The 23,014-nt window shown below is 41.7% G+C and overlaps 1 protein-coding gene across 1 annotated transcript; it reads left to right on the forward strand.

Annotated features, from left to right (window-relative positions):
- The first annotated feature begins 9,954 nt into the window (after positions 1 to 9,954).
- LOC136161679 (zinc finger protein 613-like) lies at positions 9,955 to 20,053 on the forward strand. The gene is made up of 4 exons (XM_065926707.1): positions 9,955 to 10,090; positions 12,328 to 12,454; positions 13,803 to 13,889; positions 16,808 to 20,053. The coding sequence occupies exons 1-4, from the start codon at positions 10,076 to 10,078 to the stop codon at positions 17,467 to 17,469; spliced, it is 891 nt and encodes a 296-aa protein (XP_065782779.1). The 5' UTR covers positions 9,955 to 10,075; the 3' UTR covers positions 17,470 to 20,053.
- The last annotated feature ends 2,961 nt before the right edge of the window (positions 20,054 to 23,014 follow it).

Here is a 23,014-nt window from a genome sequence, read left to right on the forward strand (position 1 = left end):
ACTGTAAGAAATCGTATGAATGCGGAGAGTGGAAGGGCATAATATCCTCATCCAGTTAGATATATACATTGGTACAGAGGAATAATCTGATGTTAACCCAACCGATATACTTCAGTTGTTCTACTGTGTCGAATAAATGAAGGAAGGTAAGGTAAGGTGTGCGTGGTTAGTCGTGTCTGACTCTTTGTGACCCCATGGACTGTAGCCCCCCAGGTTCCTCTGTCCATGGGATTTCCCAGGCAAGAATACTGGAGTGGGTTGCCATTTCCTTCTCCAGGGGATCTTACTGACCCAGGAATGGAACCCGCGTCTCCTGTGTTTTCTATGTTGCAGGCAGATTCTTTACCTGCTGAGCCATCAGGAAAGCAAATGAAGGAAACCTGAATTCAACTAAGTGGAGGAAATGAGGTGAATTTTTAAACATATAACGTGTATGTGGGAAAAGCACAAGAGGGTTAATACTGAGTTGGTGGCATATGGGGTGTGTTGGTATCAATTCAGTGACCCCCAGTCAAGGTGAAGGGTGAATTTAAAACCAGGATGTCATCCTTTAAACCTTGCAAAGTTGATATTGCCAAGGGAGACTTGGCAAGCAACAACCTTAGGTTGAGTCAGCCTGTTCATTACAGAGTATTTGGCAAATACTTCCTTGGTAGTTGGTTCAATCCTAGAACCTGAGATTGTGGTGATCAAAACAAAGAAAACCTATGGTCTCCTGGAGATACCATTGAGGTGGTAGGATTATCTTCAAGTGTCTATCTCAGTGTATCTGTACACTCAAGCTAATTCAGTCAGAGGATGTAAGTGTTTCTAATAAATGCAATAGATGTGGAGTAATTGGCTCAAGGGACAAAGACAATTTATTGTTGAAGGAGCACCTCATTTGGGGGATTGGGGAGGGACTTAATAATGGTATTTAAGCACCACAGAAAACAAGTAGATTTTTTAAAAATTTATTTTCTTAACGTACAATGTTGTGTTCATTTCTGCTATATAGCAAAGTGATTCAGGTATGCATATATATACATACTTTTTCATATTCTTATCCATTATGGTTTATCCCAGGATAATATAGGGCCCTGTGCTACTCAGGAGGACCTGTTGTTTCAAATAAATTATTTTTGAAATGCCTATTTGTTATCTCCACAAAGGAGATAATACATTTCTTAATTTTAGTGAATTTCCTTAAATTTCAATGTTTAAAAAAATAGAAAACCAGTAAGATGAAAAAAACCAGTTTCTCAGTTGTGGTGGCAGCATTTCAGTGCTCAACAGTCATGTGGCTCCTGGCACTAGATCAAACTGGACAGCACAGACAGCAAATGGTCAGACTGGGGTGGGGCGCTCTACCATCATTTCCTCGTACCAGAGAGTAGAGTGCTGGTTTTCATCATTTTCTATTTCCCTGCCGGAGGGGGTGAGGGGAACGACAGTCAAAACCCTTATCATATATAGATTTGAAATGTGAGTGAATAAACTCATGGGCTAATCAAAATTCATTCTATCACTGGAGGGGAAGATAGTTCTAAGGAGTGGACTGTCTGATGTGTCAGAGAGACTTAACTGATTATAAGGGGACAAAGCAGGAAAGGAAAATGATTGCTCAAATAAATAGAACAAAATGTGAAATAGAAGCCTTAGTCTTTAAGAGTGGTGGAGTATATAGGGTGTCAGTAAGATCTTTCTGGAAGGACTTGGAGCTAAATCTTGAGATTTGTCCACAGGCCTGACACCCGTGAAGAGCTGCCATTTAAATATCCTGGAACTTCCCTGGGTGTCCAATAGTTAAGACTCCATGCTACCAATGCAGGGGGCATGGGTTCGATCCCTGGTCTGGGAACTAAGATCCCGTATGCCACACGGTGCAGCCAAAAAGTATGTTTAAAAAAAGTCTCAGCTCCTCTGTGATCCTCTGATTTGAGACAGGTGACTTCTTTCTCCCTCTTTCCTTCCCACTGTCCTTGAAGTGGGGTCTTTGCTTTCTCCTTTATCTGGAGTTCTTTCCCATAATACCATGAGTATAGAAGATCCCAGTTATAAACAGTGAGTCTGACTCATAGGAGAAGCAATGGAAATTTGCCATGTTATGGCCAACTCAGAACACAATAGCAATCCTGGGTTTGGGTCATTTACTCCTCCAGAAACATTTTATAGCACCATCACTGCAAATCACTATTTTGCACAGTGAGGAAACATCAGTGAACAGAATGGGCAAAGGAACAGCCTTCACAGTGGACCATACGATCTAGTGAAGGAGAGAGAGTGAATGGATTATAAAATGTTGGGAAGTGATAAATTCTATGAGGAGAAATAACTAATATTAATAATAGTAATTTACAGTAAGGTAGCAATGAGGGAGATTTACCCTCCCCAAGGAAAGGCTTTTCTGGATGTGTGCTAAGTCCCTTCAGTTGAGTCTGACTCTTTGCAGCCCTGTGGACTGTAGTCCACCAGGCTCCTCTGTCCATGGGATTCTCCAGGCAAGAATACTGGAGTGGGTTGCCATTTCCTTCTCCAGGGGATCTTCCCGACCCAGGGACTGAAGGTCTCCTACATTGGCCGGTGGGTTCTTTACCACTAGCGCCGCCTGGGAAGCCTGTTAGCATTTAATAGTCCATTATTGAAACCCATTTAAGTTTTTGTTCTGAGAACTGGGGATACACAAAGTTTTGTTCTGAGAACTGGGGATACAAAAAGTTTTGTTCTGAGAACTGGGGATATTACAGAGTTTCTGTCTGAGGAATTCATAGTACTTTTTGGAGGGCAGACAAGTCATCATGATGGTCTGGAAAGATAATCATCTTCAGTCATCCCTTGTATTGACCTGTTGTCTCTTTTTCTCTATTGGATGCCTTTTGTACTTTCTACTGTTAGTACCACAGTGTAGTTGCAATTTTATATTTAATAGTTGTATTATTGTTTTTGAGACTGGGCTTCCCTGACTGCTATCTGAAGAAGTAACATCTAAGATGACTCATGAGGGAACAGCCATAGTAACTAATATTCTCTCATTGCTTCCTGTGTGCCAAGGACTTAAGTGGAGGGAAAGTATTCACAAACTCTTGGTAGCCAAGACCTTCCACAAGGTCTTGGAAGTGAGCAGAGTAGTGGAAGAATTAAGTGGGAGGCAGGAAGTAATGAAGATAATGGAGAATCTGTTCAGTGTGTGCCTGTATGTAGCCTTAAAAGCATTCTCTTGAGATCTTGCTTTAGTCTGTTGTCAGTAAACTAATTCAGAGTTTTGTGGAGGGTATAATAACAAAGATGGTTGCGGTATGGGAAAAAAGGAGGTGGTTAGAGAGGCATTCACTTCTGGGGCTGGTACAGTGGCAAATTCAGTAGTAATTCATATAAATGGAGTAAAGCAATGAGGGCAAGCACAGGGAATAATTCTGGGGTTATTTTTGAGATGGTGTTAACAGGAATCAGTGGCCAGTGTGATGGTGACATGTAGGTTATATTTTGGGTTGATCCTCTGACCTTCACTTCAACCTACAATCCAGCTAACACATCTCCATTCTTGATTTACTGTGTAGTAGTGACTGCTAGATGAGAAACAAAATAAGGGACAATTCAGTCTGGAAGGGAGAGGACTTACATTTTAGAGTTGTGCACTTTGAGGAGCTTCCAGACTGGAGCAGGCAGTATGTTGTGATGCTATGTTAATCTTTGAGTTTAGTGAAGATTCCATCTCCAAGTCCATACCCCAAATATAATCAAAATTGTCAGCTTTACTTAATCCCTTCAAAATTTTTAAATGCTTAGTAATCATATTACTAAGGATCATATTATGAATGCTGTTCTGGAAGTCAATATTTCATCCTTTCAATAAGTCACTTAAAAAATACAGGTAATTCCACAATTGGTTTATTTATTTATATTATTTTCAATTTGACCACACCACATGGTATATGGGATTGTAGTTCCTGGTCCAGGGATCAAACCCGCAGCGCTGTATTGGAAGCATAGTCTTCACCACTGGACCACAAAGGAAGTCCCTATAATTGGCTTTTTAAAGGCTGTAGACTGTTCTGTTTAAAAGATCTATGTTTAATTTACCAATCTCTTCACCTGCTGATTGTACACTCAGGTTATTCCTAGTTTAAAAAAAAATTACCAAACAAAAATTCCTAGCATTGGAAATTCTGCATCAATTAGAATGAAAATTTTAAATTGTATAGATAATTTCTAAATTGCCCTCTTGAAAGGATGTACAGATAATATCCTCTACTACCCCTCTGTCTGTGTAAAATAACGGCTAATATTTAAGTGTTTTATTTGGGAATGATGCCAAACAATGTAATACTATATATCACCATGTAATTATTCGGAATTGCCGTTCGTTTTCTAAGGAAATATTTGCATTCCTTTTAAGCCTCGCCCCTCGGTTCGCAATTGGAAACAGCCCATTCCCAGCCCCCGGCATAAGTGTTTACAGTGCTGGGCTCTTCAGCATCGGCGGCTCCGCCCCTCAGACAGGTCTCAGACCGACCTTACTCATTCTCCATCCCTGCTCCACCTGCTTTCCAGATATCACCCTGTCTTTGACAGCCGCCTTTATAACGGGTCTTCACTTCTACAAACTTCGTTGATCGTCCAAAGGCGGCTACTAACGCTAGCTCCTCGAGTCACTCCGCCGTACGGAACTGCACTTCCTGCAAGATGGCCGCCCCCATGGTGTTTCTCCGGGGTGTTGGCGGGCGCCGCCATCTCTCCGTAAGCCCAAAAAGGCAAAATAGAATCCAGTCCGCGCCGCCACTGTTGGATAGGGTCCAGCCTCTCAAAACTTGTTCGGCATGGTGCGTTTGACCGACAACGAGAAGGGAAAGGGAAAGGAAGTGTCCCAAAGTGATTTCAATTCCCGCTCTGAGCCCTAGCCTCTGCGGTGACCGTTTCCTCTCGCATCGCTGGGGTGGGCGTGACCCCGTTACGTCATAGAGCTGGGCGGGAGGCCAGAACTCCAAGACCTCAAAAGGTCGCGCCGGATCAGAAGCGTCCCTAGCGACCGCCAGAGAGGGGACTTGCGCGCGACAAAGTGGTAATGGGAATGATTTTAGAAGTGAATTCAGCCTTTGGTAGCTGCCCGGAGCCTTGAGAATCTCAGTATCAGGTGGGTAGTGTTCGGGACGTCGATCCGGAGTGAGGGGCCTGCGAGGCCAATGGAAGGCCTTCAGGCGGTTTTTTTGGGTTCAGTCACTGGGGAGGCTTGGCTTTCGTAATACGCCCTTTGGCAGTCAGTGCTATTAAATCTCTGAAAGAGAGAAGCGACCGAGGCGCTGGACTGAGGGCTTGTGTCTTTGTGTTTGAAACAGCCTTCCTAAAATTGAGTTCCCTTGCTGACTTTATAATTGACCTCTCCAGCCAAAACTTTTCTTTTTCGTGTCCCGCCCTGTTCCCCTCAGGATTGAGGACTATCAGAGGAAAGGGGGATTGAAAGTGAGCTGGATCCTGAAGAGCCCTCTTGGGTACAAAAGGCCCTCCCTGTCACCCGCTTTTCTTGTTTGTAGAAAAAGGCTTTGATCTCCTGGACTTTCAGGGATATCCAAGGAGCAGACTCATTAGGGAAGTGGGAAGTGAGGGAATGCAAAAACTAAGGAAAAGCAGGCAAGAAACAATAGTTCACGGAATCTTAGTTCCTCCTTAAGGGTTGTGCATAGGATCTGATGCATACCTTTGAGTTGTTCTGCAGAAACTCAGACATTTGCCAGGGCGGAAGATGTGATTATTTGCTGAGCACAAGCTTGTAGACCCCAGACTGGTTATAACTAGAAAGTTGATGATGATGTTTCCTGAAGCTGTTACCTCACCACCAACCAGTCAGTAGGAAGTCATGAATCCTGCATCCCTCATCACAAATAATTGCTTTAAAAAACCCTTCCCTGAAAGGCATCAGGGAGTTGAGGTCTTCTGAGCCTAAGCTGTCAGTTCTCCTGACTGGGCCCTGCAGAAAACGCTGGGCTTTGCTTCACAACAAAGTGGTGTCAGTAAATTGGCTTTGCTGCTCAGCGGGTGAGCTGACCCAAGTTTAACTTGATAACAATTTCTGCTCATGAGGCTCAGTGATTAAGAACTGGAGTGGTAGGTGAATATCAATGAATTTGGTGTTTTGTGTAGGTGTCTTGTCACTGTGGGGCTCAAACAATAGAGAAACCTGGAGTGGGGGAAGGGTGCCAGTGAACGGGGTTTTATGGTACAGATTTAACTTGGAGTCAGATTTTTTGTTTTGGTTTATTTTGTTGGGGTGACTAGTGTATGTGAGGAGGCATAAGGGTGGAGCTTTGGAGAGTAGGTAGGCTTGAGGTTCAGATATGGACTCCTGGGCACAGATTTGATGATAGATTCATTCAGTTGATCCAAATCCAGTTCAATCCTTTAAGCTCATACCTTCTTCAAGACCTTAGTTGAAAACTATTGTTATGACATATAAACACTCTTGTCATTATCATCTTTCAAAAATAGTTAGATATAATCTAGTGATGTGTTATAAAAGGTGTGTTTTATTTCTCTTGCCTCCAAGTCTACAGTACCACAGTTTTCTTGTGTATTCCCTTTCAGGTTCATTCTACACAAGTAAAAACATCTCTTTACCCTAAATGCTGATCTCCAATGGAAACCATGGTGTATGTATGTGTTTAATATTTTTGTGTTACCTTTGGATGGAAAAGGCACCTTTACCGTACCTTTGGAATGACCTGTATAAGAGATGTGGCTTCCCAGGTGGCTCAGTGGTAAAGAATCTGCTACCAGCATAGGAGATGCAAGAGGTGTGGGTTTGATCCTTGGGTGGGGAAGATCCCTTGGAGGAGGAAATGGCAACCCACTCCAGTATTCTTGCCTGGAAAGTTCCGTCCCAGGGACAGAAGACCCTGGTGGGCTACAGTCCATGGGGTCGCAAGAGTCGGACATGACCGAGCAGCTCAGCACACGCATATGCACATATAACAGATGTTGGTTTTATCACTTTATTTCTAATTATAAACATTTCCATAGTATAAAATGGTTACATTTTCTTAATGGCTGCAGTAGTGTCATGTCAGGTGAGTGAATCAGTTGCAAGGTTACTAGAGTCACATTAACTGTACATATACGTTAATTTGGGTAGGCTTGACTTACGTATTTAGGCTTTTCTGCAGCGTGTTAACGATTCTCTGCTTATCCAGGTTCTCTCACCCACCCACAGGATTTGTTGTCATTTACTACTGAATAATTCAGAGTTTTCATTTATATTGCCTTTTTAGTTTGAAGGTTTTTCATTTTTTTCCCCTGGATATGCAGGTTTTGGTTTCCGTTTTTATAGATGTGTTGAATTTCTCATTGATATTTCTCTCTTGTGTCTCCTGCATTGGCAAGCAGATTCTTCACCACTGAGCCACCTGGGAATCCGTATCTCTTATACAGATCATTCCAAAGATACGGAAGAGGTGCCTTTTCCATGCAAAGGTAACACAAAAATATTAAACATATACATACACAATGGTTTGCATTTCTGGTTTTGTTGTTTTGTGGTCAAGAAATAAGCTTCTTTGATATTAATTTGTGAGACTTATGAAAATGTCTTTCTATGGCCTACTTTGCTCTTTAAGGCTTCATATTTTTCTCTTTGTTCATGTGTGTATTTCTGGAAAAGCAAGTGGCCCTTCTAGGGCAACAGGAGTGATGCCATAAAGTGGATGTGTGCAGTGCCAGGAAACCATCAGGAAATCCTATCCGTTCATTATAGGAGGGACAGGAGGACTCGTGAACAGGGGATTATGAAATTTGAATGTGGGCGAGATGTATTCATGTTCTCCTCCCCCCATGAGTAGTCCCGAGTTTGATGGTCCTTGATAGTCCTATAAATAGTTCTATACATTTTCTCTTGTCCAGATCTCTGGTCCTGGTGCATAGAGTAAAGTGATTCAAGGTTGGCGACCGAGTGGAATTGCATGTACCCAGAGATCAAAGACAGAGGATGAGTTGCTTGGATGGCATCACTGACTCAATGGATACGAGTTTGAGCAAGCTTCGGGAGATAGTGAAGGTAAGGGAAGCCTGGTGTGCTGCAGTCCATGGGGTCACAAAGAGTCAGACATGACTTAGTGACTGAACAACAAGAGATAAAAGAACAGTTGTGGTGGGTAGAATGGGGGTGGGTCTGTGGTTTTTGGGATTTAGAAAAGCTATTGGGAAATTATCTTGGAAAAATTTGTGGCTAGAGGAGTGGAAGCAAAAACTCATGGTGATCCCACTGAATCAGTGAGCTTATAACGTGAGTCTTTCTGACTCCTTGTCTGTCTTTGATTTGCTGCTTTGGAATGAGTGTTGGGACTTGCCCCTGTTCTAGTTTTCTCTTTGTGGAAGAAGTTTGCTCTGTGTTTGTGCATTGAGTGTTCTAAGAGCTGTTTCAGACATCCAGTGTATGCGCTGTGCTTGTACTTTCTAGGGTGGTATTATGGGTAGTGAGCTTTTTCAGTCAGCTCTTCAGAGAACTAAACTTTTGGAGGTTGTCTGATAAAGAAAGTACAAAGTGGTTAAGGTGATGAGCTGTGGAGAGAAGAAGCCCAGGTTTGAGATTCTGCACTGCCTCTGAGAAAGTATGCGACTCCGGACAAGATACTTTAGGTTCTAAGCCTTGACTTGTTTCGTTTAAACATAAATCTAGTGATTTGATACATCTGGATTGGTGGCAAGGATTAAATAAGAAAATACTTATGATTTGCTTAGCATGTTAATCTTCATGGTGTTTGCACTGCCCTGAGGTCTAGATGTTGTGATTTTCTAAACAAAAGGAAACTTTCAAGTATTAGAATCTTATGTTAGAGGACACCTATATTAGATTTTGTGTTGGTTCTGTAATTCGTTGTTCAGTCGCTCAGTCATGTCCGACTCTTTGCAATCCCCTGGACTGCAGCACGCCAGGCTTCCCTGTCCTTCACCATTTCCTGGAGTTTACACAAACTTGTGTCCATTGAGTCAATGATGCCATCCAACCATCTCATCCTTTGTCGGCCCCTTCTCCTCCTGCCTTCAATCTGTGATAAAGTAACATAAACTTAGTTGTGTAAACACAAATCTATTGTCTTAGAGTTTATGGGTTAGCAATTCAACATGGATCTTACCGGACTGAAACCAAGGTCTTAGCAAGAGTGTGTTCTTTCTTGGAGGCTGTGGGGGACAAGCTATTTCTTTGTCTTTTCAAGCTTCTAGAGTCTGTCCATGCTCCTTGGCTCTTGGTTCCCTTTATGCCCATCTCCAAAGCCAGCAACAGCGTGTCGAGTTCTTATCACATCGCATCTATCTCTGGTCCCTTTTGCTTGCTTCCATGCATAAGGGCCCATTTGGCTACATTGGGCCTACCTGAATAATCCAGGGAATCTCTGGATTAGTAGATCATCTGATTAGCAACTGTAATTTCATTAACAACCTCCATTCCCCTTTGCCATGTGATGTAGCATATTCACAGCTTCCAGAGATTAGAATGTGGATATCTTTGTGGGGGCCGTGACTCTGCCTACCACAGCAACTTTAGCAACACCAACAAGGTGTATGGCCCAGTAGTTGTGGTTTAGTCCCTCAGTCTTGTCTGACTCTTTGTGACCCCAGGGACTGTAGCTGGACTGTAGCTCACCAGGCTCTTCTGTCCATGGGATTTCCAGGGGAATGTACAAATTGAAGCGAATTGGCTTTTGGACTGGGCTTGACATGTATACACTATTGATACTATGATATCACTATGATATACAGTATTGATTAGATAACTAGCACAGGGACATCTACTCAGTGCTCTATGGTGATCTAAATGGAGAGGCGCTCTAAGGAGATGGGGATATATGTATATGTGTCCCTGATTCACTTTGCTGTACAACAGAAATTTACACAGCATTGTAAAGCAGTTATACTCCAGGAAAAGTAAAGTGAGTTTGTTTTTAAGTCCTTAGAATCAAGTGAAGTAAGCAGAAGGAAGTTCCAGGACCAGGAAAGGATCACTTCTAGGAATACGTTAATTTGAGATGTGAAGTCTATGATCTGAATTTGAGTGACAATCTGGAAAAATAGAAGAATCCCAGTTCCAGTCATTTTCTAAGAACAGAAGAAAATGACCACGGTCCAGGTGAGTTTGATGTGTTTACTTCCTTCTTTCTTTTATGTTGTATTTGTAGAGGCTTATAAAAATTGACTTAATTTATTGGAAAATGACACATTTTGGAGAGCCTGAATCTGAAGAAAAATAAATATCAACCATAATGTCTGTGTCAGGGTCAATTTGAAAGGGGGGGAATGCAGGTAAAGAATCTGCTCACAATTTTTAACGTCAGAATATTAATTAAAAAACTGTAAGACCCTAGGGGTTATTTATGTTGTTGTTCAGCCACTAAGTCTTGTCTGACTGTTTGTGACTCCATCGACTGCTGTGTACCAGGCCTCTCTGTCCTTCACTGTCTCCCAGAGTTTGCTCAAACTCATGTCCATTGAGTTGGTGATGCCATCCAACCATCTCATCCTCTGTTGCCCCCTTCTCCTCCTACTCTCAATCTTTCCCAGCATCAGGGTCTTTTTCCAATGAGTCAGCTCTTTGCATCTTGTGGCCAAAATATTGGAATTTCAGCATCAGTCCTTCCAGTGAATATTCAAGGTTGATTTCCTTTAAGATTGACTGGTTTGATCTCCTTGGGAGATCCAAGGGACTCTCAAGAATCTTCTGCAGCACCACAATTGGAAGGTATCAATTCTTTGGCGCTCAGCCTTCTTTATAGTCTAACTCTCACATCCGTATATGACTACTGGAAAAACCATAGCTTTGACTATATGGACCTTTGTGGGCAAAATGATGTCTCCGCTTTTTAATACGCTGTCTAGGTTTGTCAGAGCTTTCCTTCCAAGGAGCAAGTATCTTTTAATTTCGTGGCTGCAGTCACTGTCCACAGTGATTTTGGAGCCCAAGAAAATAAAATCTGCCACTGTTTACACCTTTTTCCCATCTATTTGCCATGAAGTGATGGGACCAGGTGCCGTGATCTTAGTTTTTTGACTGTTGAGTTTTAAGCCAGCTTTTTCATTCTCTTATGTTGTTTTACTAGATTATCTCCAATAATTTTGGAAGCCAGTGCCAACAAGAGAAATAGCAGGCATTATGTGATTCGTGTTTTTGTGCAGAGAAGGTAGATCATTTCCTCAGTAAAGTAAATCTTTCCTGGTACTGAAGTTTTAATAAATTACTTATTTATCTGGCTGTGTTTGGTCTTAGTTGCAGCATACAATATCTTTCAGTTGTGGCATGTGAGATCTAGTTCCATGGCCAGGGATCGAACCAGGGCCCCCTGCATTGGAAATGTGGAACCTTAGCCGCTGGACCAGCAGGGAAGTCATCACTGCTGTTGAGAACTTAGAGACAATAAATCATATTGGTTATTCTTTTGTTACATATATGTAGTTTCCCTTTGGATATTTTTTTTTTTGGGGGGCCCTTTGGATATTTTTGAGTATTCCCTTTGAGTTTGGTGTTCTGCAGTTTTACCTCCATATGTGTATAGCAGTGAATCTCTTTTTCCTCCTGCTTGGCATTGTTGAGTAAGGTTTTGTCTTTTACCAGTTCTAAAATGTAATCTGCCTGTTTATCTTTGGTTATTACCTTCCCTCAGATTTTTTTCTTCTTCCCTCAGATTCAGAATAGGTGTTAAGTTCAACATTCTCACTATTCTTCATATCTCTCAACCTCACTTTTGTATTTTCCATTGTTTTCTTTTGCACTTCAGATCTGTTGTCCAGTTCACTTTTTGTTTTATCGAATTGTTAGTCAGTCTGTAAATTGAAATTCCTAATTTCAGTTTCTGGATTCATTGCTTTGAATTGATCTTTGTTTCTTCACGTTAGCCGTCTCATCTTTATGTGTTATGCCTTTGCACGCATTAAACCTTGTCTATATTTCAGTGTCTTACAGTTCCAGCATCATCAGGTTTTTCATGTTTAATTCTAGTGCTTATTGTCTCTGTTTAACTTGTGCACTGTGAAGGCTTCTTGAGGGTAAGAACATGCGTGTTCGTTTTGGTATCACCTGCACATAGTTCAGTGAATGCAGATGTACACATCTGGCAGATGTACACAGATGGCAGATGTGTCAAGGTTAAAAGAGGTTTTAATGATGACATTTCAGGAAACCTGAATTATTGAGTGAATGGGTGGCTGAATTAGAGTAACAGGATGTCTCTATAAGATTTTCCATTCTTCCACACTGGATAATATATCACATATATGGATACAGCCTACACAGTAGAAAGGATTAGATTTCTATATGTCTCTTCCAAACCATCTAAGAATCACCCCAGATTAAAGAAGAATTTGTTACTACAGGGATCATTATTGTTTGAAGATGTGGCTGTGGAGTTCACCTGGGAGGAGTGGAGGCTACTAGACCCTGCTCAGAAGGACCTATACCAGGACGTGATGCTGGAGAACTACAGCAACCTGCTGTCTGTGGGTGAGGACCGCTCCCCCGTGCCACTCAGCGTGCCCGATCAGCAGCCTTGCCTTTCTAAGTTGTGGAATGATTGGGGGGCAGATATCTGAAGTACGAATGATGTAAGAGAGATTGTCAGACTTCTGCCAAGGGCCAGATACTGCAGTCTTTGCGGGCTGCCTACTGTTTCTCTAACATATTCTTTTTTTTTAAAGAGCACATTTATTTATTTATTTATTTTTTAGCGCACACACTATATATATATATATGATATATTATTTATTTATTTATTTATGGCTGTGCTCGCTCTTCTATGCTGTGTGGGCTTTTCTCTAGGAAGTGGGGACTACTTTCTAGTTGCAGTGCACAGACTTCTCATCACAGTGGCTTCTCTTGTGTGGAGGTCTCTAGGGCATAGGGGCTTCAGTAGTTGGGGTTCCTGGGCTCAAGAACACAGGCTCAGTAGTTGTGGCACATGGGCTTAGTTGCTCCTCAGCATGTGGAATCTTCCCGGGCCAGTGATCAAACCCGTGTCTTCTACATTGGAAGTGGATTCTTCACCACTGAGCCACCAGGGAAGCCCAGAATATATCGATTACGTAGGTATTCCACTAAATTTATTATATGTCTTATAAGTAAATAAGAGTTAGTCACTCAGTCGTATCTGACTCTGTGACCCCATGGACTAGCCCACTAGGCTTCTCTGTCCATGGAATTCTCCAGGCAAGAGTACTGGAGTAGGTTGCCATTTCCTTCTCCAAGGGATCTTCCCAATCCTTCAGGGATTGAACCCAGGTCACCTATATTGCAGACAGATTCTTTACCATCTGAGCCACCAGGGAAGTCCATACGTACTATGAAAGATACATAAAAATAGAAACGGCAAAAGGATGAGACGTTCATGAGATGAATATTTTTAAGTAATTTTAATTTTTAAAATGTAGTGGTACAAAACACGTTTGCTATCGTGTTTTAGAAGTTTTTCTTTACTTCTTGAATGCTCTTGTTTTGTTAAGAGCACTTTATTCTGAATGAATAACACTTTTAAAGTGTGACAGTGTAATGTCTTAGTTACAGTCACTGACCAGAGTTTGTTGACCCATATATATGACTTGAATTTTTATAAATGATAGATTCTTAGTCTCCCCTCAGGCCTCAGGCAGATTTATTTCATCTAGGATCTTGATTTGTTTTGCTTAGATTTTTTTTTCTTTCTTTCTATGGATTCTCAAGTTTTTGCTACTGCAAGGGGAAAGCTACTTCCAAGGTGCAGCTTCATAATCTGTTAATATAAACGGGATCATTGAACAGTGTTTAGATTTCATTTCCAAAGATTTTGCTAAATAGTATGTTATTTTTTTGTGAATAGGGTATCAAAGTCCCAAACCAATTGAAATCTTCAAGTTGAAGCAAGGAGACAAACCATGGATAGAAAGGGAAAGTATCCATGATCCGGGTAAGTGAATGAGAAACATCCAGGGAGAAAAGAAGTAAATTCCTAGATCTGTGAAGGCCTCACACATTTGAAGTCATGTTATGGTGACTCATCTTCTAGTTTCTAAACTTTGACAGTATCTAAACAGAGCCTCTGAGGATTCCTCTCCAATGGAATCCTTAATCATTTAGAGGAAATCATTACTTAATCATTTAGAGGAAAATACTCATGTTTTCACCTCTGGATTTTATACTGATTTATTTCATCTAGAGTCTTGATTTGCTTTGCTTAGATTTTTTTCTTTCTATGGATTCTCAAGTTTTTCACTTCTTCATTGACTGCTGTAGTATCACTGCTTGTTCCTTCCTCTTACCTTGCTTTGAAAATTCAGGCTTCCATGCCTCTCTGCAAGGAGAGAACTTCAAATTCACCGTCATCTCCTGACTAGTGAACCTCAGGTAATATTGATTTCCCTTCCTAACATTCAGCCCCACCCTTAATGCTGTGTTCTCATGGCAACTTGGTCTTTTAGTGTACATCTGTCTGTTTATTCATTCTGGATGGGCAAATGTGAGATAAAGCAAATGTAGCAACATGTTAACTGTAGAATCAAAGAGGTGGGTATATAGCTGTTCACTGTGTAGTTCATTCAATTTGTATGTTTGAAAAAATTTTTTAATAAAATTATGAGAAATGCTATAAGTATTATAATTTTCAGAATGAATTATGCCTCCCATATAGACTGAAATAAAGGAATTCAGTCAAGTAAAAAAAAAAAAAATCACAATCTTAGGCCTCACCTGAAGTGAAACCATAACCTTCATGCATACTTTGCTGATTTCTTCATATATTTGCTGGATCAGAGATATATATATATATATATATATTTTTTTTTTTCCCTCTCTCTTTTTTGGCCGTGCTGTGTGGCACACAGGATCTTAGTTCTCAAAATCAGGGATCAAACCTGTGTCCCCGACAGTGGAAGCTCGGAGTCTTAACCACTGGATCAGCAGGGAAGTCCTCACAAAACCTTCAATTGTAAAAAAACACCCCACACTATCTGCAAAGTACAGTAAAGCAAAGCACAGTAAAATGAGCTGTGTTTATATAGAAATATTACCGAAAGAGGGAATTCATTGGCAGTCCTGTGGTTAGGACTCCATGCTTCCCCTGCAGTGGGCATGGACCAGATTAGATCCCTGGTCAGGGAACTAAGATCCCCTACAAGTGTGTGGTGCAACCAAAAAAAAACCAAATTGAATTGAAGGTTTGTGGCAGCTCTGTGTCGAGCAAACCTGTTGGCACCATTTTTTCCAACAGCATTTGCTCACTTTGTGTCTTTCTCAAATTTTGGTAATTCTCTCAATATTTCAAACTTTTTATTATTATGTTTGTTATGGTGATTTGTAATCCATGATCTTTCATTTACTTCTACAACTCACAGAAAGCTCAGATGATGGTTAGCAATTTTTAATGAGAAAGTATTTTTAAATTAAGATATGTACTCTGTTTTAGACATAATGCTATTGCACACTTAACAGAGTACAGTATTGTGTAAACATAACTTTTATATGCACTGGGAAATAAATTCTTGTCACTAGCTTTATTGCAATACTTGCTTTATTGTGGAGGTCTGGAACTGAACCTGGAATATCTCTGAGTTATGCCTGTACAGATAACCCCATATTTGTCCTCTAACCAAAATCTTCTCCAAAGTCCTCTTTCCAGTTGAGTTCTTTATGTCTGTACTAAGATACCCACCTCAGAATGTTTGTGTCAAAATACACACTGATTTTCCCACATTAAAAATCTCTTTCCCTGGTATTCCTCACCAACTTAAGCTGGAACTTCTAGTCATTTAGGCCAAATACCTGAGGAAAATCTTTAATTCCTCCTTTTTACTTACATTGAATTCAACAGTGAATGTTGTTTTTTCCTTCTAGATGTGCCTTGAGTTCCTTGACTTGTCCACATGTACACTGTTGTTGCTCCAGACCAAGCCACTGTTGTCTCTTGCCTGATTACTTCATTAACTTTCTCTCCCACACTTCTTCCTCTCCCATCACTATCCACGCAGCAGTCGACAATCTTTTGGAAATATAAATCAGAACCCCCACCTCCTCAGAGCTTCTAGTGGCTCATCACTAGTCTTAGCATTAAATTCAGATTCTTCTACCAGATCTACATAGTATGACTTCTGTCTACCTTTTGAACTTTAAGTTTTCCTTCTCCCTATGTAACTGTTCCATTCAGGGCCCACTGGCTACCTTTCTGTTTCTTGACCTGGCCAAACCTTTCCTTTGTCAAGGCTTTTGCACTGCTATCATACTTGAATGAAACATGTAGTTACTTACATGAAGCTGCTTAATTTTTATTCCTAGTTTCTTGGCTCACCTTTTATTTCTTCACAGGGCATTGTTCTTTTTCATGTGCTGGGAACCACTTTTCAGTGTGAATTTGTCTTATTTCTTTGCTTCCATCTTGTTCTCTTTTCCCCGGGGGAATGCAGAAAATGTGTTTCTCTTTGGTGTGTATTCAGATGCTGTGACAGCACATGATACATATTAGACATTCAATAAATATTGGGGGAGAGAATGGATACATCCTCCATCATGTTAGATCAGATGTCTCCAACTTATTTTATTTTGTGTTAATGACACATATTTCTACTTTGTCCTCTTTTGCCGGTTTTGCAAGGATCTCTTTGGAGAGTACCAAATATTTTACTAATTGAGAATTGTCTGCCACTGATTCTGTATCTTTTTTTTTTTTAAGATGTTATGACCTTATTGTGTTTACCCCCATTTTTAAGAAGTAAATATACACTTAATGATTTTTTTCTTATGACATAATTGTCACAGAGAGCTAGCCCAAACCATTTCATTTTAGAAGCAGTTTTATTGCATATCCTGATTGTGAAAGAATTCATTTTTTTCTAGAAGTTGGTGATCCTGTGCAGCAATCCTTGGAAATCCAATACAAGCATAAAAATATGGAAAGAGGCCATGAACTCAGTTCTTTGGGAAATATTTTTTGTCTGCATGGAAATCTTGTTACTTTAAGGCAAAGCCATGATAAGTTTGACATACTGAACTCTAATTTAGATTTAGTTAACCAGAATAGAAGCTCCATGGCAAAAAATCCTGACAAGTTTAATAAATACGAGAAATCATTTCTTCATAGTAAGCATGAAAAACATTATACTGGAATTAAATGCAATAAACATGGAAACACTCTCCACACCAATTCAAAACTCAGTATACATCAGATTGAAAAAGGAAAGAAACATGAATGTATGGAATGTGGTAAAACCTTCATCAAAAAGTCTCAACTCACTGTACACCAGAGAACACATACAGGAGAGAAGCCATATACATTCCTTAAATGTGGTAAATCCTTCTGCAGGAAGGCAGAGCTTAATATACATATGCAAGTTGAACGAGGAATAAAACCCCACGCATGCAGTGAGTGTGGGAAAACCTTCTCTAGGAAGTCTCAGCTCCTTGTACATCAGAAAACTCACACGGGGGAGAAACCATATATGTGCAGTGAATGTGGGAAAGGCTTCATCCAGAAGGGTAACTTCCTTATACATCAATGAATTCATACTGGGGAGAAGCCCTATAGATGCAAAGAGTGTGGTAAAGCCTTTAGTCACAAGCCATGTCTCGTTGCACATCAAATATTTCACACTGGAAATCCTCCCTACATATGCAGTCAGTGTGGAAAAGCCTACTTTCAGAAGTCAAGTCTCACTAGACATCAAAGAGGTCACACAGAAAAGTGCCACAAATGCAATGTGTGTGGGAAAAGCTACTCCACAAAGTTCATACTTAGCAGACACCAGAGAGTCCATACAGGAGAGAAGCCCCATGGGTGCAGCAGCTGTGGGAAAGCCTTCTGCCATAAGTCCTCCCTCATTAAACATAAGAGAACTCATACAAAAGAGAAATGTGTCGATTCAGTCAAGGTGGAAGAAGATTCCTTGGAGAGCCATGACTCATGTGCCACAGAACCCAAACAGGAGAAAACCTCTGTTGAGACAGTGACAATGCAGGGACCTGCTATGGCAGTGCAGGCATCATTAAACATCCATGGGTTCCTTGCCCGAGGGAATGTGGTTCTTGTGGGAGAGCCTGTGGCCAGATGTGTCCCCTCAGGAGATGGCAGAGAGTTTTCACAGGAGAGGAACCTCATGAATGTGGTTAGTGTAGTACTGCCTTCAGTTACCAATTATGTCTTCTTTTATGTCACAGGAAACATGTAAGGAGGAGTGCATTCAATATGGACCAGTCTTTGGAGCAGACTTTAGCTTTTTATGTAGTTGAAAACTCTCACTGAGAGAATGCTAATGAATGTAGCGATAATGGAAAGGTCAGTCAGTCAGTCAGTGTTAGTCGCTCAGTCGTGTCCGACTCTTTGTGATCCCATGGACTGTAGCTCGTCAGGCTCCTCTGTCCATGGAATTCTCCAGGCAAGAATACTGGAGTGGGTTGCCAATCCCTTCTCCAGAGGATTTTCCCAACCCAGGGATCAAACCGGGGTCTCTCGCATTGCAGGCGGATTCTTTACCATCTGAGCCACTAGGGGAGCCCAGTACAAAGATATACCTCATTAAATATTAGCAGCTCTTAGTAGGTTTAATAGTAGCGAGCTTGACTTCAAAAACATCTTAAATTCATATCAGAAAGAAATTTTGGGAAGGCAAATATGTCCAGTCCATAAGACCACCTTCATGTTTGATTATTCTCTGAATAAAGCACTGACTCAGAAACTAAAAAACCCCACAAAAACCTCAAAAACTCAAAAAACGCAAAAGCTGCTATGCTTATGGTTACAGGTTATGATGGTGAAAAGTTACAAATTAGCAAATCTAAAAGGTGTTTAAGGCAGACTTTAGGAGAAACCAGGTACATCCAGTTGTCCTCCCAGTGGCGTTGTATGGACTGTGTGTAATTCTGTGAGCAGTTATGTGACAACAACTGTGCGTATTGCCAGCCAGAGAAACTCACCTGAGACTTAGTGCCTGGGGACTTGGGATGGGGTGTCAGTAAAGGGGCTCCTTATGCTAGCCTGGAGATACCACATGACTGGCTTCAGTTTTTCAAACTCTGGCCTCCTTAAAGTCAAACCAATACAGCATGGCCCAGACCCCCAGGCAAACAAAAGCAAGTGTTCACCAAAAATCATATTGCTGGCATAAACTGAATGACACGGTTCAAACCCCAGGTATGTAAAGATGCTCTCGGCAGGCAGGCTGTCCCAAGGGCTTAGAGGTTCCCTCTCAGGTGCAGATCAAAAGTCAGTCCTTTCTCTGAAATGTGCAGAGTCTTAACACCCTCAACCTGCCAAGTCAGCTTCTAATTTGCATACCAGTGAAGACGGTAAGGTTTTTAATAACATTGTTCCTCATCATGTGTCAGAAATAAATGTCTATGGATACACGAAATGTGTAGAACCTTTAGTAGAATGGCAGCCAATCTCATAAATGAGATAAACTTGTGATTGCAGCGGAAATTTGGAAATTTGTTGACGTAAAACTACCCTCATTTTCCATCAGATTAACACCCTTAATATGTGTGTGTGTATGTGTTTTCATTTTTTGGCTGCACCCCACAGCTTGTGGAACTTTCCTGACCAGGGATCAAACCCATGCCCCCTGCAGTGGAAGCATGGAGTCTTAACCACTGGACTGCCAGGGAAGTCCTTAATGTGTAGTTTGATAGAGAAGGACTTGAACTCTTTCTCATTGCTAGGGAATGACTCCATAACTCACCTGATGATGGTTCATAGGCAATGTCACATTGTACCTATTATATCTAAATCTTTGGTCACCTTTGTTAGATTCTTTTAGAAGCAAGTTGCTAGGCCAGCCCACCCTCAATGGGAGAGTTGCACATCTGTGAGGGCCTTCTTAGAGTCAACCTACCTGAATCATCATCAGGGAAAAAGATATTCTTTGTGGAAAGTTGCCATGGTTTCCTGTTTAAACAATGCTTGAACAGAACGTGGCACACTCTGTGTTCCCCCCACCCCCACCCTCAACCCCACCTTGATCCAGCCTGGCCATGCAGAGCCAGCCTTCTGCCACCGCCTCACGGCACCCTTGGACCACTCCCAAGGTGTCTGCTGCTGCTCCAGTGCAGTGAGCCGCTGCCTCTCAGCCCCCTGATGTGACCACCATGTACCCCTTGCAGGGGCCCCAGCACTCCCGCCAGGGCTTGAAGGCCACAGTCAACTGCCAGAGCCACCTGGAGCCTCCCAAGTTTACCTGTCCACCTCTCACTATTCTGATGGCAACGATGTGGCTTTGGAGAACTTTGTCAGATGTCTTCCTAGCCAGTCTCATGAGGGGAGGGAACATGCTGAGAAGCAGATGAAGCTGCGAGAACCTCTGAGGTGGCTGCATCTTCCTCTGGTGTATCCAGAAACTGGAACAGGATGACTCAGAGTGGACTCAGTGCAATGGAATGTGTATTCCACTCAGAGAAGTGCTTGAATTAGTCACTACTGGAACTGCACACAAGTTATATGATACATAATACCTGCTGACAGAGATGAGCCCTGCTTATGTGACAACCTGAGTGAGCAGGTGAAACACACCAGAACTGAGTGACCACATAACTGACTTGTGTGTGGTGAGGGTTCCTGAATCGGGTGTGGCAGAGTGTTTCTGACAGGCATACCCAATGATGATGAGAGCTAAGCGTTAGGCTGGCTTCCCAGTGGCCATGGGGGTGACTTCCGTGGTCACCATGGTAGTGTATCCCTTTTGGGTTTTTCTTTACCCTTTCTGTAAGTTGTATAATACTAAAGCACTAAAGCATCCATGTAACTTTTTTTTTTTCATTTGCCTGTTCCTTCAAATTTGGTACCTAGGAAAAAAAATGACAGACACATTAAAGACCCGAGTATTTACTCAGATTCCAGTACCATTGAGAACACCCAGTCTCATGGGAAAAGGGCCCTGGCTGATAAGAAAATCTCACAACTGTCACCTTGTTTGTTACATAGGAGGGATTTAGCTAGAGGTCATTGCTTGCCAGTTATTCACTTGAAACTTTGTGCTGAGTCAGGACCCTGGAGGATGAATAACTCCCCCTCCCCAAAGTTTCTCCCTCCACTGCTCTCCTCTCATTTCCCCCTCTCCACCTTGGAACTCTTCTTCCACTCTCTGAGGAGAGTATATGGCTGGCCATTGCTAGAATCCCGGAGGACATGGGATGAAGATGATTCTGAGACTCTGGACAAAAACTGAAAACACCAATTGTTTTCTCCGCAGCAGGGAGACAAACAGGAAAAAGCAAGTCCCATCTCCATCTTCATTCTGCCTACCTGTTCTTTTTAGTGCCCCCAATATTGGCAGAACTTAATATGAAGCTGGCAAGAGAATCTGGTTTGCGCTATCACAAAGCAGACACGGGAAGAGTAGGTTGAGAGATGAGAGACACTAGCTAAATAATCAGGCCATCAACCTACTTCAGTTGAGATTAACTGTGGCGCATGTCCCCGGCCCCACAGTTTACAGATGTTACAATTCACTTACAGATGGTGCAGGTTGAGAATATATTTATGAATAAAATGTATTTAAACAGTCCTTGAATATTTGTTCTACATAAGACAATCTGTTAGTAAAGTTACTAGTCATGATTTGTGTGTTCTGTGTGTGTGTGGGAGGGGGGTGGGATTTGTTAGTAACTGATGAGATGACACAAAACACTAGTATGGTTTATGCCCCTATAATCTGTTCTGTATGTTTTTTTTTTTTAAATGTTCTTATTTTAGGGACAGATACACAGTCTGAAATCATGTAAAGTGAGGAAAGGGAAGATCCTTTAAGGTGCTGAAATTATTGATCATTGGTATGGAAAAGATGAAATTAGGTACCTGCCTCACATTGGGCTTCCCTTGTAGCTCAGTCGGTAAAGAATCTTCCTGCAGTACAGGAGACCTGGGTTCAATCCCTGGGTTGGGAAGATTCCCTGGAGAAGGAGATGGCAACCCACTCCAGTATCCTTGCCTGGAAAACCTCATGGACACAGGAGCCTGGTGGGCTGCAGTCCATGGAGTCACAAAGTGTCGGGCACGACTGAGTGACTAACACTTACTCACATTGTACATCAAGATCCATTCTCATTAGATCAAAGACCTAAATTTGAAGGGTAATATTTAAAGAACACAAATCTGGGGGAGAGAATTGGACTCTGATCATTTCAAAAGCCCTCTTTCCAGTGCCTTCCAGCCGTGACATCCTCATACACCCAATAATTGACTCTTGGGATTGCCCAGTCCCTGACCACAAGGACCTTCCCATCACTGGCCTGTACAGAATTTTTAAAAAAATATTTATGAAGTTTTTTTCTTTTTTTGAGGAGGACCATTTTTAAAGGCTTTACTGAATTTGTTACAATATTGCTTCTGTTCTGTTTTTTGGTTTTTTCCAAGAAGTATATGGGATCTCGGCTTCCTAACCAGGGATCGAACCCACACTCCTTGCGTTGGAAGGTGAATTTTTAACCACTGGACCTCCATGGAAATCCCCTGTGACGTTTCTTAATCATGGTTTTGGAAGTCAGAATGTGTGTATGATTCTGGCTATTTGGTCCATGGCTTGAGCGTCTTTGAGTTCATTTTGCTCAGAAGAAACAACCTGAGTTAGTATGTTAATGATGATATCTACAACAGCAATTTTATTACATTAAAGGTGTTATTGACAGCAGCAGTCTCAGTCCTCTGACTCTGGTGGATTGGTGTTCACTTAGTTCAGGGCCGGGGTCAGAGAGTATAAGGGAATAAAGTTCTGGACAGAGATTAATCATAAACTCAGTAGTGATACCAAGTAAGACCATGTGGGGTTCCTTGGCATGATAGCCTTTCTGTGTCCCCCACTTCTTGATTATAGAAAACAGGCTTTATTTAGCCTTCAGGACCCTTCCTGAGTTCCTTTGGGCAGGTTCAAGTGGATACTAATTAGGGAAGGGAAGGAATGCAGAGACTAGAGAGGAACAGTCTACAAACAATAGTGCAGGCCTGGGGCAAAGTCCTGGTAGTGTTAGTAGCTCAGTCCTTTCTGATACTTTTGCGACCCCAGGGCCTGCAGCCCCCCAGCCACCTCTGTCCATGGGATTTCCCAGGCAAGAATACTG

This window comes from Muntiacus reevesi, chromosome 2 (genome assembly GCF_963930625.1).
Source record: "Muntiacus reevesi chromosome 2, mMunRee1.1, whole genome shotgun sequence".
Lineage (NCBI taxonomy): Eukaryota > Metazoa > Chordata > Mammalia > Artiodactyla > Cervidae > Muntiacus > Muntiacus reevesi.